Source organism: Ranitomeya variabilis, chromosome 2 (genome assembly GCF_051348905.1).
Source record: "Ranitomeya variabilis isolate aRanVar5 chromosome 2, aRanVar5.hap1, whole genome shotgun sequence".
In the NCBI taxonomy this organism is placed as follows: Eukaryota; Metazoa; Chordata; class Amphibia; order Anura; family Dendrobatidae; genus Ranitomeya; species Ranitomeya variabilis.
Window position 1 is genome coordinate 251,108,319 of NC_135233.1, and position 13,474 is coordinate 251,121,792.

Genomic DNA, 13,474 nt, shown 5'->3' on the forward strand with positions numbered 1-13,474 from the left:
CGCACCCATATAAGCCTATGGTTGCGAGTGAGAACGCACATCACTCGGATATCATCCAAGTGATATGCGATATACGCTGACCCCAGCAATGAAGGAGATGGTGAAATTCAGCACAGACGCATGACACTCGGCTCCCGCTCGCAGCAGAGCAGGAGCCGAGTGTCATTAGTATCTCGCATAGGATGCCATACGCTAGTCTGACCCCAGCCTAACGCAGATTTTGTGTGTGTGTGTGTGTGTCTCTCTGTCTTTATTTAACTCTTTATGTACCATTTTATTATGTTTATTACTAAACATTGGGCTTGGTATTATCCATCTATGTAATATATCTATCTGTGTGTGTAAACATTATTCTTCAATGGAGTATATAAAAGAAGATGTTGGAAAAGGAAATTACATCACAATTCTTTTTATTTTGTGAAATAATATACATTTAGCTTACAAAAAACGCATACAAATCCGCATAAAAAAAAGCATCAAATCCACGTGGATTTTCAACTGCATTTTCTGCCAAGAGAAGAAGAATCCGCGCAGAAAATTCCACAGGCAAATCCGCAACATGTGCACATACCCTAATACTCGGCACCGTCAGCAGGCGAGCTGCTCAGTGTAGGACTATATTATATGCAGGACTCTACATATAGAAGTATATAGGGGGTCCCATCCTTTCCAGGGGAAACAGATACCTTTTCTCTGGGGATTTTCTTCTTTCCACAACCGTCACACATCATTGGGTATTTGGGACATATCTCATCATGCGCCTGAAAGAGAGAATACGTCAAGTTTCCACATCTCTGTCTGTACCGGTAGAATAGGGGGCTGTCCCTTTAAATGGCACAAGAACTTTCTGCACCTTAATTTCTGGGAAGTAGAAGGAGAATTTGCAGTATCTGCAGTTCAGTTTCCGCTGGGGGCATTCTCGCTCATTGTGCATGTCTCGATCGCTCGCCCGGATGAGAATCTTGCATGCAGAACAAGGGACCAGCATAAACGGGCACTTTCCTTCATGGTGGGCCTGTAAGAGAACAGATTGCATCTGTTACGAAACAGGAGGCGACTGATAGTGAGAAACAGGAAGGGTGGGGCGATCATATAAGACGGGGAAACTTAAAGGAGAAGGAATGGTTTAATATCATCATGTCTGAAATCCAATAAACTGGAGATATAGGCCCAAAGTCTGAGACCGCACCACCGAAAACGGTCCCTCCTGGCACAGAGATAGCACACTGACCCTATGTGGGTACAAATCAGCAAGCACATCAATCAATATCTACAGAAACTGATCAATATCTGCAACTGCCGAGCTGCACGAAGATGGAGATTTCTGTACTCATCTGTGCAATGGGGTGAGCCTGCCAACATTGCTAGGCATACAATTAAAGGCACCGTTACAATTCTTTGTTCCAATCTTGGTGTAAAACATGAGGTTTGAGGGCTCCAGTAACCACTTATCTTACGGCCTGGATAACTACCACCGCTGTTTGGTAGACTGCCTCTCTACGCAGCACAGACTTGTTTCAGACAACAGGTAATGGGAAGTTTAACAAAAGGATGAAGTAGCCAGGGAATGCAGGGACCAGGGAAATGTTACAATCTGCAATGTGGTGTTTAGGTCAGAAGTCATCGCAGCACAGCCTAAGTCCCCCCAGGGTCTCCTCCTCCCCCACATGCGGAAAGAATTTATTTTCCTCATTCCATATATAGAAAACAATGTGAACTTTTATGACGTTACTCCTTTATCATCATTATATGGCTCCACCTGCCTCCAAACAACGCTTTCTGTAGGACAGACTTTTACAGGGCAGCGCCCATATCTGTAACCGAAGAGTCTATATAAAAGGAGATTGTAGGAGTCAGAACAGCGGCCATTGTATATACACGGAATACAGGGAGAGGCCAGAAATAGCAGACGCGCTGCACCGAAACTCGGACACTCCCTATGACCAAGTCTTTATCTATTCAGAGATCGAAAGTAGAAAATACTTTTCTTGACATATAAGGGGATGAGAAGTGTCAGGGGATGCTGAGGGCAGTAGCTCTGCAACAGATAAAGCGCAGTGACACAATGGGAGTTGTACGTTTATGCAACAGGGAGAGTCAGAACTATTTGTAATGCTTGATCAAGTCCTTTACGTTTCCATCGTACATGAGGACGTAACTACAGAAACGGATCAGCGGACCTCGGTGCAGCATGAGATCCGGATTTCTGGTGCCCACAGAGACCGCATTACATACATGCATATACAAATTATATATATATATATATATATATATATATATATATATATATATATATATATATATATAAATATATATATAAATATATATATATGTATATATATTTGTATATGCATGTATTATATATACACACATATATTACATACACGCTGGAGATCTCTCTCTCTCTATATATATATATTTTACAATACACAATATGGCAGGCAATTAATCCAGATGTGACTGACAAGTTCTCATTCGCATCCTGAACCTCTATTGCTGTGCCCAGGTAAAGGGAGATATCCTTAATCACTCTGTGCTGTTAAAAACTCCACTCCTTCAGTTGTTTGTGCCCTACCACTAGCATCTACAAAATCTGCACACTTTTCGAGTAAAAATCTCTGTGCTGTTGAGGATCCTGCATAGTAGTCCGTGACCTCCGTCTTGTCTCCATTCTGTTACATCATCCAGGTCAGTGCATCAGAGGATTGAAGCAACATCTTTTCTGACATACTCTGTATTGCAGTTTTGCCTTCATTCATTTTCTGCCTGAAGCTCTCTCCCTTTCTGTTCTCCTCTCTCTCCATCAGCTCCTCTCCTCTCCTCCACCCAGTACAAACTGTTTTTTCTAGGTACTTTCCAGTTCAATTTAGAACAGGTGGCGGCGGTAATCTTTGGCGCCATAAGTCACTCAGTCGGTCTGGTCTGAAGATAAACACAAACCTTGTACAGCATTATAGAACTACAGACAGGGCCTTGCACAGTGCCCATTACGGTACCACTGCAGAGGGGATAACGGATATCACAAGCCGCAGGCCGCTGCTGACAATTTCTCATAGGTTGAAAGCTTTCAAATGTTGACAGCTCAAAATAGTCCAAATGATAGAGCTCTGAGCATTAGTGCCCGGTAACAGCAATTCCCCATTGGTTTCCTCCACCGTTCAGCAGTGCCAGCCGCACACCAGAGACTACAGACAACATACATCAATGCCCACGCACACCTTTCCAGCACTCATTGCTCTTCCCCCTCATACAGCCGTGGTCCCCAGCCAGAGGCTTTCAAGTTGTTGCAGTACTACAACCCCCAGCATGGCCTGACAGATGTTAGTTGCTTCACGTGCCAAGGTCTGCATTGTGTAAGTTGGGCAAAGGTGACCCAGAATTTGCTGGCAAGAGACCAGGAATTTACACAACTTGTTATACAGATCATATCCGGATAAACTTTTCAGTGGAATTCAACAGGCACAAAAGTCAAGAAAACAGAGGTAAGAAGAGGCAGAGCTAGATAACAGCAGGTAAAAACACAAGTCAATGAATATATAGCACAAAAGTTTCCGATAATCTGGCACAGTCAATATCATCATGTGCTAAATTACAAGATGGTGTGACAATACAAGGTATATAGTCATTCAGGGCACAATGCACATCCCAGGTCCAAGGGTGCCATTACAGTCAGGAACAGGTTGACCGGTGCATTCACCTACTTTCTTCATTTCCCCCTACAATATACTAATTTTGCGGGACTACAGAAAGCCCCCTGTGACCTTGGATCTACTGTTTGGAAGAATAGCCCAGGCGGGTAATAAAAGGTGTGATAAGGGGTCAGAGTGGGCAACATTTGGAGGGTATGCTATTCCTCTATTTCTAGATTGATGGCTGATCCCCCCCCCCCTCCCATGAGTTGCAGGGGGGTACAAGGTACCAGTGACAGCACACTGTGAATTGCAGGAGTGGTATCATGTGTCATATGTATGGAGGCTGAAGACACTGGAAATCCCTGATTCTTCACATACAGGTAAAACGTCAATGGATATCAGGACAGGAGGGAGATGCTGCAGCATCAAAGGATTGTCAAAAATGGGTGCTATTGTAGCAAAAGCCTCAGTTAGGAGTATCAGGTCTGTAAAATTTTAAAGCCATACTACTTACCATCGCCCTAGTACTATTTACAAGACAAAACATGGTCCATCTACATTCAAAGCCCATACACCCGACAGGATGTTCGGACACCCCCATAAACATGAAGCATGAGGCTCTGACAAGAAAATAATGGGCCTCTGGATTATCACAGCTGAACCATAATATGCAAAACCCCCAGAATGTTCTAGAAGAACATGTGCAAATCTGTGTCCCCAGGTACTTGGAGGGTTAAATCACAGAATGGAAAAGCAGACAATGAGATTGACATAAAGATACTGTGTAACACGGCCTGGAAGGAGGTAATGATCAAATGACAAAGCAGATGACTAAAGTTTCTACAACAACATTACAAAATATCAAAAACAGAATATCATCACTATGGCGGACAATTAAAAACAACAAACTGAACTCAGAGGAGAGGGGGATGCATCAGAAAGACAGACAAGTAACTATAAAAAGGAAAAATATACCAGGGGCACGTAGCACTCACCTCATACTCCTTTAGGGTCCCTCTCCAGGAGCAGCCATTGTTGGAGCAGACAGCAGGCAGACTCTCCACCTCCCGCCGCGCCGCATTATCTGAAAATGCCTGGTGGAACAAAGGAGAGCGGACATGGTAAGATTATATCCAACATGCACTTCTCCAACCGCCTCTCAGAGATTCCACAATTTTATATTCCACATATTCAGACAGCAATCTATACAATTCAATCTAAATGCCTTAAAAATGATTAAATTTTCCTTTCTCCTGTTTTCAGGTTCATATCCCATGGTTTCACTTTCCCTTTCACACGCTGCCCATGCCTTTCACTTTCACACACCGCACATGATTTCACTTTTCCTTTCACACAACCTCTATGCTTTCCCTTTTGCACACCACCCATGATTTATGCTTTTCCTTTCATTTTCTCACACTACATATACTTTTGCTTTCCCTTTCATGCGCCACCCCTACTTTCACTTTCCCTTTCTAACACCACTCATGCTTTTCACACTGCACCCTTACTACTTCCCCTATGTACAAGAATATAACTACTATAATACTGCCCCCTATGTACAAGAATATAACTACTATAATACTGCCCCCTATGTACAAGAATATAACTACTATAATACTGCCCCCTATGTACAAGAATATAACTACTATAATACTGCCCCTATGTACAATACAACTACTATAATACCGCCCCCTATGTACAAGAATATAACTACTATAATACTGCTCCTATGTACAAGATCATAACTACTATAATACCACCCCTATGTACAAGAAAATAACTACTATAATACTGCCCCTATGTACAAGAATATAACTACTATAATACTGCCCCTATGTACAAGAATATAACTGCTATAATACTGCCCCCTATGTACAATATAACTACTATAATACTGCTCCCTATGCACAAGAATATAACTACTATAATACTGCTCCTATGTACAAGAATATAACTACTATAATACTGCCCCTATGTACAAGAATATAAGTACTATAATACTGCCCCTATGTACAAGAATCAAACTACTATAATACTGCTTTATGTACAAGAATATAACTACTATAATACTGCCCCTATGTACAAGAATACAACTACTATAATACTGCCCTATGTACAAGAATATAACTACTATAATACTGCCCCTATGTACAAGAATATAACTGCTATAATACTGCCCCTATGTACAAGAATATAACTGCTATAATACTGCCCCTATGTACAAGAATATAACTACTATAATACTGCCCCTATGTACAAGAATACAACTACTATAATACTGCTTTATGTACAAGAATATAACTACTATAATACTGCCCCTATGTACAAGAATACAACTACTATAATACTGCTCCTATGTACAAGAATATAACTACTATAATACTGCCCCTATGTACAAGAATATAACTGCTATAATACTGCCCCTATGTACAAGAATATAACTGCTATAATACTGCCCCTATGTACAAGAATATAACTACTATAATACTGCCCCTATGTACAAGAATAAAACTACTATAATACTGCCCTATGTACAAGAATATAACTACTATAATACTGCCCCTATGTACAAGAATATAACTACTATAATACTGCTCCTATGTACAAGAATCAAACTACTATAATACTGCTTTATGTACAAGAATATAACTACTATAATACTGCCCCTATGTACAAGAATATAACTACTATAATACTGCTCCTATGTACAAGAATCAAACTACTATAATACTGCTTTATGTACAAGAATATAACTACTATAATACTGCCCCTATGTACAAGAATACAACTACTATAATACTGCCCTATGTACAAGAATATAACTACTATAATACTGCCCCTATGTACAAGAATATAACTGCTATAATACTGCCCCTATGTACAAGAATATAACTGCTATAATACTGCCCCTATGTACAAGAATATAACTACTATAATACTGCCCCTATGTACAAGAATACAACTACTATAATACTGCTTTATGTACAAGAATATAACTACTATAATACTGCCCCTATGTACAAGAATACAACTACTATAATACTGCTCCTATGTACAAGAATATAACTACTATAATACTGCCCCTATGTACAAGAATATAACTGCTATAATACTGCCCCTATGTACAAGAATATAACTGCTATAATACTGCCCCTATGTACAAGAATATAACTACTATAATACTGCCCCTATGTACAAGAATAAAACTACTATAATACTGCCCTATGTACAAGAATATAACTACTATAATACTGCCCCTATGTACATGAATATAACTACTATAATACTGCTCCTATGTACAAGAATATAACTACTATAGCACTGCCCCTATGTACAAGAATATAACTACTATAATACTGCTCCTATATACAAGAATATAACTACTATAATACTGCTCCTATGTACAAGAATATAACTACTATAATACTGCCCCTATGTAGAAAAATATAACTACGGTACTATAATAGTGCCCCTATGTAAGAATATAATTTAGCTCTGGACGTACTGTGGTACTTTCTAAAGTAGAGATGCCTTCCTCGTATATACCTTCTTGGATACAGGCTGCACATTTCTGAGGTCCTGAGCTGAGACATTGAAAAAGATGGTATTTAGGCAAAGAATATAACCTATACACTTTATCTGTATGATGCTCATTACTGCTATAGGTGATGTCACTGTTCTAAGCAAAATAATAATTGGCACTCAAGAGGATTGCAGTAAACAGAAGGGTTTGTTTATTTGGTAATATTTATAATTGACGATTTGGTCCTAGCCCTTGAACCTTCATAAGGCTATGTGCACACGTAGGAAAAGTGGTGCAGAATTTTCTGCACAAAATCCGCTGCCGCGGTTTTTATGCGGATTTGCCGCGGAATTGATGCGGATTTTCTGCAGTTTATGCCACTGCGGATTTCTATCATGGAGGGGTCTAGAAACGCTGCAGATCCGCACAAAAGAAGTGACATGCACTTCTTTTAAATCTGCAGCAATTCCGCACTGATTTTTCTGCACCATCTGCACAACTTTTTTTTTTTTTCCATTGATTTACATTGTACTGTAAATCACAGTGCGGAGCTGCGGAGTTTCTGCGCGGAAAAATCCGCTGCGGATCCGCAGCAAATCTGCATCGTGTGCACATAGCCTAAGAACTGATTACCACCAGAGAGGGGAGGACACGGCTGCTGTGCCATTTCCTACTGACAAGTGTCGCCTCACCTATCTGGTGGTAATCAGTTCTTAAGAAAGGTCCAAGGGTTAGGAGTAAAACGTCAATTATAAAGTTTACCGAATAAACAAACCCTATTGTTCACTGCAATCCTCTTCAGTGCAAAGTATTATTTTGCATGTTTTATGGGTTGGAACCCTTCTTTGGCACCACTACACAACTTTTAGGAGTGGCGTATATCTCTATATATTTTGTCACTGTTATAAGGTTTCCAGAGTGGCTACATGGTGCATTCATGGAGTAAAGCCCTTTCACAGTAACCATATTGGAGAACTACAAGAGATTTGGGGCAGAAACCTGCAGGTCCCTCAAGTACCTTAGTCCACTCTAGAGCTATGACCTCTAGACAAAGGGAATCAAGGGACCTGCAGGTTTCTGCCACCAAATTCTCTGTCAGAAATCGTAGAGAGAAGCTTATTTCAGCAGTTAGAGGTCACAGCTTTACGTTCCTCACCTTATAATCTTCCTCAGGCAGAAGGAGCAGTAGCGATGTCCACACTGGGCCTGGAACGGCCTCCTAAGGATGTTTTTACACTCTGAGCACAAATACTTCCCTTCTAACTTTGTCCCAAGAATTTCTTTCTTGAACCCGGGCTCGTTAGTGTCTATAGAGCCGGGTGCCGAGGAGATGGAGACCGCGGCAGTGGCCATGCGCAAAGGACACCTGGGAGGAAAAACATAAAAGGTGGAAACATTATAATGAAACCCTGCAAAGTGCCCTGGACTATGCTGCAACTCCTACACATAGAACAACTCCGCACAGACGGCTGTAACCCTGACACGGTGCAAACACGTCTTCTACAGCGGTGCTCCAGGGGCGCAAAACGTCTGCAGCAAAAATCCTATCTGGCCGGAGATTTCATCCATTATAAGTTTATACTTAAAACATACAACTCAGCTCTTCACCTTTGTGTTTCTGGTCACAACATTATTAAACCCACTTGATTTTGGTACAGTGCGATAAGTGCAATATTATAAAGACAGTGACCTCAAAACCTCCGTCTATTCCTGAATGTGTCTTCTATACTGTGTTTATATTGCTTGATATATGGCTAAATAAATTTATGAATTTTTATGCACCTATGTACTCCGTTCCGTGTCCTCCCTTCTACTGACCTTTCCAAACAAGACTACTTCACCACCCTCATTACCTCACTATCTACCGATCCTACACGACTGACACTTTTCATTTCCTCAGTCCAAGAGTGAAGGCCCCCCCACCACTGACCTCAGCGCAGATGATCTGGCCACTTATTTCAAAGGAAAAAAATTAACCAAATTTGACAGGAAATTTTCTCCCAATCCTCTAACGTTATGCATTCTTTTCCCTCCTGCATTCCATCTAGCTCACTTTCTGTCTTTGAACCGATCACAGAAGAAGATACCAGGCTTGAATCTTCTCACCCTACAACCTGCACCAGTGTCCCTATTCCCTCACATCTCCTCCAGTCCTTTTCCCAGGCTGACAATACTCACCTAACTAAAATACTTAATCTCTCTCTCTCATCTAGTATTTTCCTTCCTTCTTTAAAGGGAATCTGTCACCCCATTTTTCTACTATAAACTGCGGCCACCGCCATCAGGGGCTTAGCTACAGCATTCTGTAATGCTGTAGATAAGCCCCTGATGTAACCTGGGGCAGTCCCGGTGAGGTCCAGACGGCATCGCGGTCTAGGTCCGGCGCCTCCCATCTTCATACAATGACGTCCTCTTCTTTGCTTCCTGTCACGGCTCCTGCGCAGGCGTACTTTGTCTGCCCTGTTGAGGGCAGAGCAAAGTACTGCAGTGCACAGCCTCTGGGAAAGGTCAGAGAGGCCCGGCGCCGGCGCACTGCAGTACTTTACGCTGCCCTCAACAGGGCAGACAAAGTACGTCTGCGCAGGAGCCGTAACAGGAAGCAAGGAGGATGACGACATCGTATGAAGATGGGAGGCCCCGGACCGGACCGCGACGCCCATCGGACCGGACCACAGCAGGACCGCCCCTGGGTGAGTATAATCTAACTTGTTTTTCTTATCTTTCAGGTTACATCGGGGGCTTATCTACAGCATTACAGAAGGCTGTAGCTAAGCCCCTGATTGCGGTGGCCTCAGTTTATAGGCGAAAAATGGGGCGACAGATTCCCTTTAAACATGCCAGCATACATCCATTACTTAAAAACAAAATCATCCCTTGACCAGAACTGTGCTAACTACATACCGGTCTATAATCTCCCCTTCATTTCTAAACTTCTGGAATGTTTGGTCCGTTCCCGGCTAATGCGCTCTCTCTCTCTCAGATAACACTGTTCTTGACCTTTCACAATCCAGTATCCGCTCTTTACTTTCTTTCTTTCTTTTTTTTTTTTAACTCAAGTAAATTTTTATTGAGAATATCAGCGCAATTTACATTTAATATTCATGTTTTCAATACAAACTTTCCCCCCTAACCAAACTCCATCATTCCCAACTTTTCCCACCCCCGCCCAAGAAGACAGCCCATCTCTCCCAATATCACAATCCACAATAATACTGAATGAATATCATCCCATGTAGGACCGCAGACCTCTTAGTTTGTACTTGCCAAATCAGGCCTTAAGGTACCGTCACATTAAGTGACGCTGCAGCGATATAGACAACGATGCCGATCGCTGCAGCGTCGCTGTTTCGTCGTTGTGTGGTCGCTGGAGAGCTGTCACACAGACAGCTCTCCAGTGACCAACGATGCCAAAGTCCCCGGGTAACCAGGGTAAACATCGGGTTACTAAGCGCAGGGCCGCGCTTAGTAACCCAATGTTTACCCTGGTTACCAGTGTAAATGTAAAAAAAAACAAAAAACACTACATACTTACATTCCGGTGTCTGTCGCGTCCCCCGGCGTCCGCTTCCCTGCACTGTGTAAGCGCCGGCCCTAAAGCACAGCGGTGACGTCTGCTTTACGGCCGGCCGGCGCTGACACAGTGCAGGGAAGCGGACGCCGGGGGACGAGACAGACACCGGAATGTAAGTATGTAGTGTTTGGTTTTTTTTACATTTACAATGGTAACGAGGGTAAATATCGGGTTACTAAGCGCGGCCCTGCGCTTAATAACCCGATGTTTACCCTGGTTACCAGTGAAGACATCGCTGAATCCGCGTCACACACACCGATCCAGCGATGACAGCGGGTGTTCCAGCGACGAAATAAGGTGCTGGCCTTCTAGCTCCGACCAACGATGTCACAGCAGGATCCTGATCGCTGCTGCGTGTCAAACACAACGATATCGCTATCCAGGACGCTGCAACGTCACGGATCGTTATCGTTGTTAAGTTGTTCAGTGTGAAGGTACCTTTAGACTCACCCATCCCACACGTCCACCTATCCCATTTCTAGCCACGGAGACCACAGCTTAACATTCATTTCTATTTTCCCTCTTTTCTTATAGATCCCTTTTTCCAATGTACCCTGCTTCACATATTGAAGAAATTCTCTTCTTGTAGGCGGTTCAACCTTAATCCAGTTTCGTGCTATTACCTTTCGGGCCATATTCAACAATCTGGCAACTGCTATCTTCTGGGTGTTATCCACTCTAATCTCATCCACACATCCCAACAAACACACCAATGGTTCCCTTGGCACCGTGCATCTATACGCACCTTCCATATGACTCAAAACCACCAACCAAAAGGCAGCCAGTCTCGGACACGTCCACATCATATGGTATATACCAGCATCTGCAGACCCACACCTCGGGCACTCAGAGTCAGCACGCAGGCCCGCTCTATAGAATACTTCCGGAGATTTGTAGACCCTGTGTACTATATAGAGCTGTGACAGCCTATACGGTTCGCTCAGGGATAGCCGTGGAACCCACTCCAGCACCGACTCCCAAGTTTCATTCTCCAATGGGCCCAAATCCCTCTCCCACTTAGCTCTCGCATTAATTGGAAATCCCAAAAGGTATGTGTGTAGCAAATCTTTATAAAGAGTAGAGATAACCCCCCTAGTAGTCCCTTCACCGCACACATATTCCAATACTATATCTCTTTGTACTCTCATGCATCCATCCTTATTCTGAGCTCCAAATGCATGTCTCATCCGCAAATACTGATAGTCCCCTGAAGACCCAAGATCAAACTCCCCCTGCAGTTGGGAAAAGGATTTCAGCTCCTGCTGCTCAATTATTTGATACACATAGTGAATTCCCTTGGCCTGCCACTCTGGTAAAACCCCCAATGCCTCAAACTCAGGTAGATTATTATTATGCCATATCGGGGAGAACCTGGTCAGACCCGCAAGGCCACGATTTTGTTTCAATCTACCCCACAGCTTACCTATCAAGGATATAGTTGGATACAATCTCCCCAATGCCCCCAGGGACCCATCTTCCAGACACTGTACCACTGGCCTCCTTTTCGTCACCTTTTCCATCAATTGCTGTACCGCGCTAGACGATCCCTCCCGCGCCCAGCCCTTTAAATGCTGACACTGGGCTGCAGGAAAATATACTTCAGGGTTGGGCAAAGCCAAGCCTCCATCCTCCTTGGGTCGCTGAAGCGTCTCCAGTCTGATACGTGGATAATTCCTCCCCATACCATCTTCCTAAACATGGAATTAATCTGCCTAAATTTTTCTCGCGGTATCCACACTGGCGCGTTATGGAGAACATATAGTATTTTCAGCATCAAAGTCATTTTAATAAGATTAACGCTGCCCACCACCGATAAATGCAGCTTGATCCAAGCATCCACTTTTGCCTTAAGATCACCTAAAACCGGAATCAGATTTCTAGATATGTAGTCTGTAATAGGCATAGAGATCCATATCCCCAAGTATTTAAATTGACTTACCACCTTAAGTCGCCCATCCTCAGGGAGCTCACTCCCATCCTCCCCCACGTCATCAACTCTAAACAGCGTTGACTTACTCCAATTTATCATCAGTCCCGACAAAGAGCCAAATCTTTCAATAAGCCTAACAGCACCCCCCAAAGAAGCGACCGGGTCAGCCAGGAACAGTAGAATATCGTCAGCGTATAGCGCTATCTTCTCTTCAATTGTCCCAAACCTGAAGCCAGACACCTCATCAGACTGTCGGATTTTGGCGGTCAACGGTTCCAAAGCCAAGGCAAACAAAAGAGGAGAGAGCGGACACCCCTGCCTCATCCCTCTAGCCAGATGTATAGTCTGAGATAGCTCCCCATTTACTCTAACTCTAGCTACCGGTTGCGAATACAACAGCCGAATCCAGGACACAAACTGCGAGCCAAACCCCATACATTGCAACACATGCCAGAGATATCCCCATTCCACACTGTCGAACGCCTTATGAGCATCTAAGGATGCGATAGCTCTCTGGCCACAGTTGTCAGACCTAAGCTGCAAATTCATATACAGCCTCCGCAGGTTAACCGCTGTGGATCTATCAGGCATAAAACCAGCCTGATCTGGGTGTACCAGGCTGGAGATGACACTAGTCAAACGAGTCGCCAACACCTTGGCCAGGAGCTTGACATCCACAGTTCGTAGAGAAATTGGCCGGTATGATTCAGGTTGCTCCAAATCTTTACCTTCCTTAGGAATTACCACTATTATGGCTTCTCTCATTGATGCTGGCAGACACCCTCTACTCTTAGCCTCATCTAAAACCGCTTTTA

At 43.2% G+C, this 13,474-nt stretch overlaps 1 protein-coding gene across 4 annotated transcripts in view; it reads right to left on the minus strand.

Annotated features, from left to right (window-relative positions):
• The window catches only part of TRAF2 (TNF receptor associated factor 2), a 126,250-nt gene that overhangs the window by 56,757 nt on the left and 56,019 nt on the right, over positions 1 to 13,474 (minus strand). For all 4 annotated transcript variants that reach the window (XM_077284587.1, XM_077284588.1, XM_077284586.1 and 1 more), the window contains 5 exons: positions 8,315 to 8,524; positions 7,141 to 7,219; positions 4,628 to 4,726; positions 854 to 1,015; positions 687 to 761 (listed from right to left, as the gene is read on the minus strand). In XM_077284587.1, coding sequence (XP_077140702.1) covers positions 687 to 761; positions 854 to 1,015; positions 4,628 to 4,726; positions 7,141 to 7,219; positions 8,315 to 8,511 — 612 coding nt within the window. In that variant the 5' untranslated portion in view covers positions 8,512 to 8,524. The remainder of the gene's footprint in view (positions 1 to 686; positions 762 to 853; positions 1,016 to 4,627; positions 4,727 to 7,140; positions 7,220 to 8,314; positions 8,525 to 13,474) is intronic.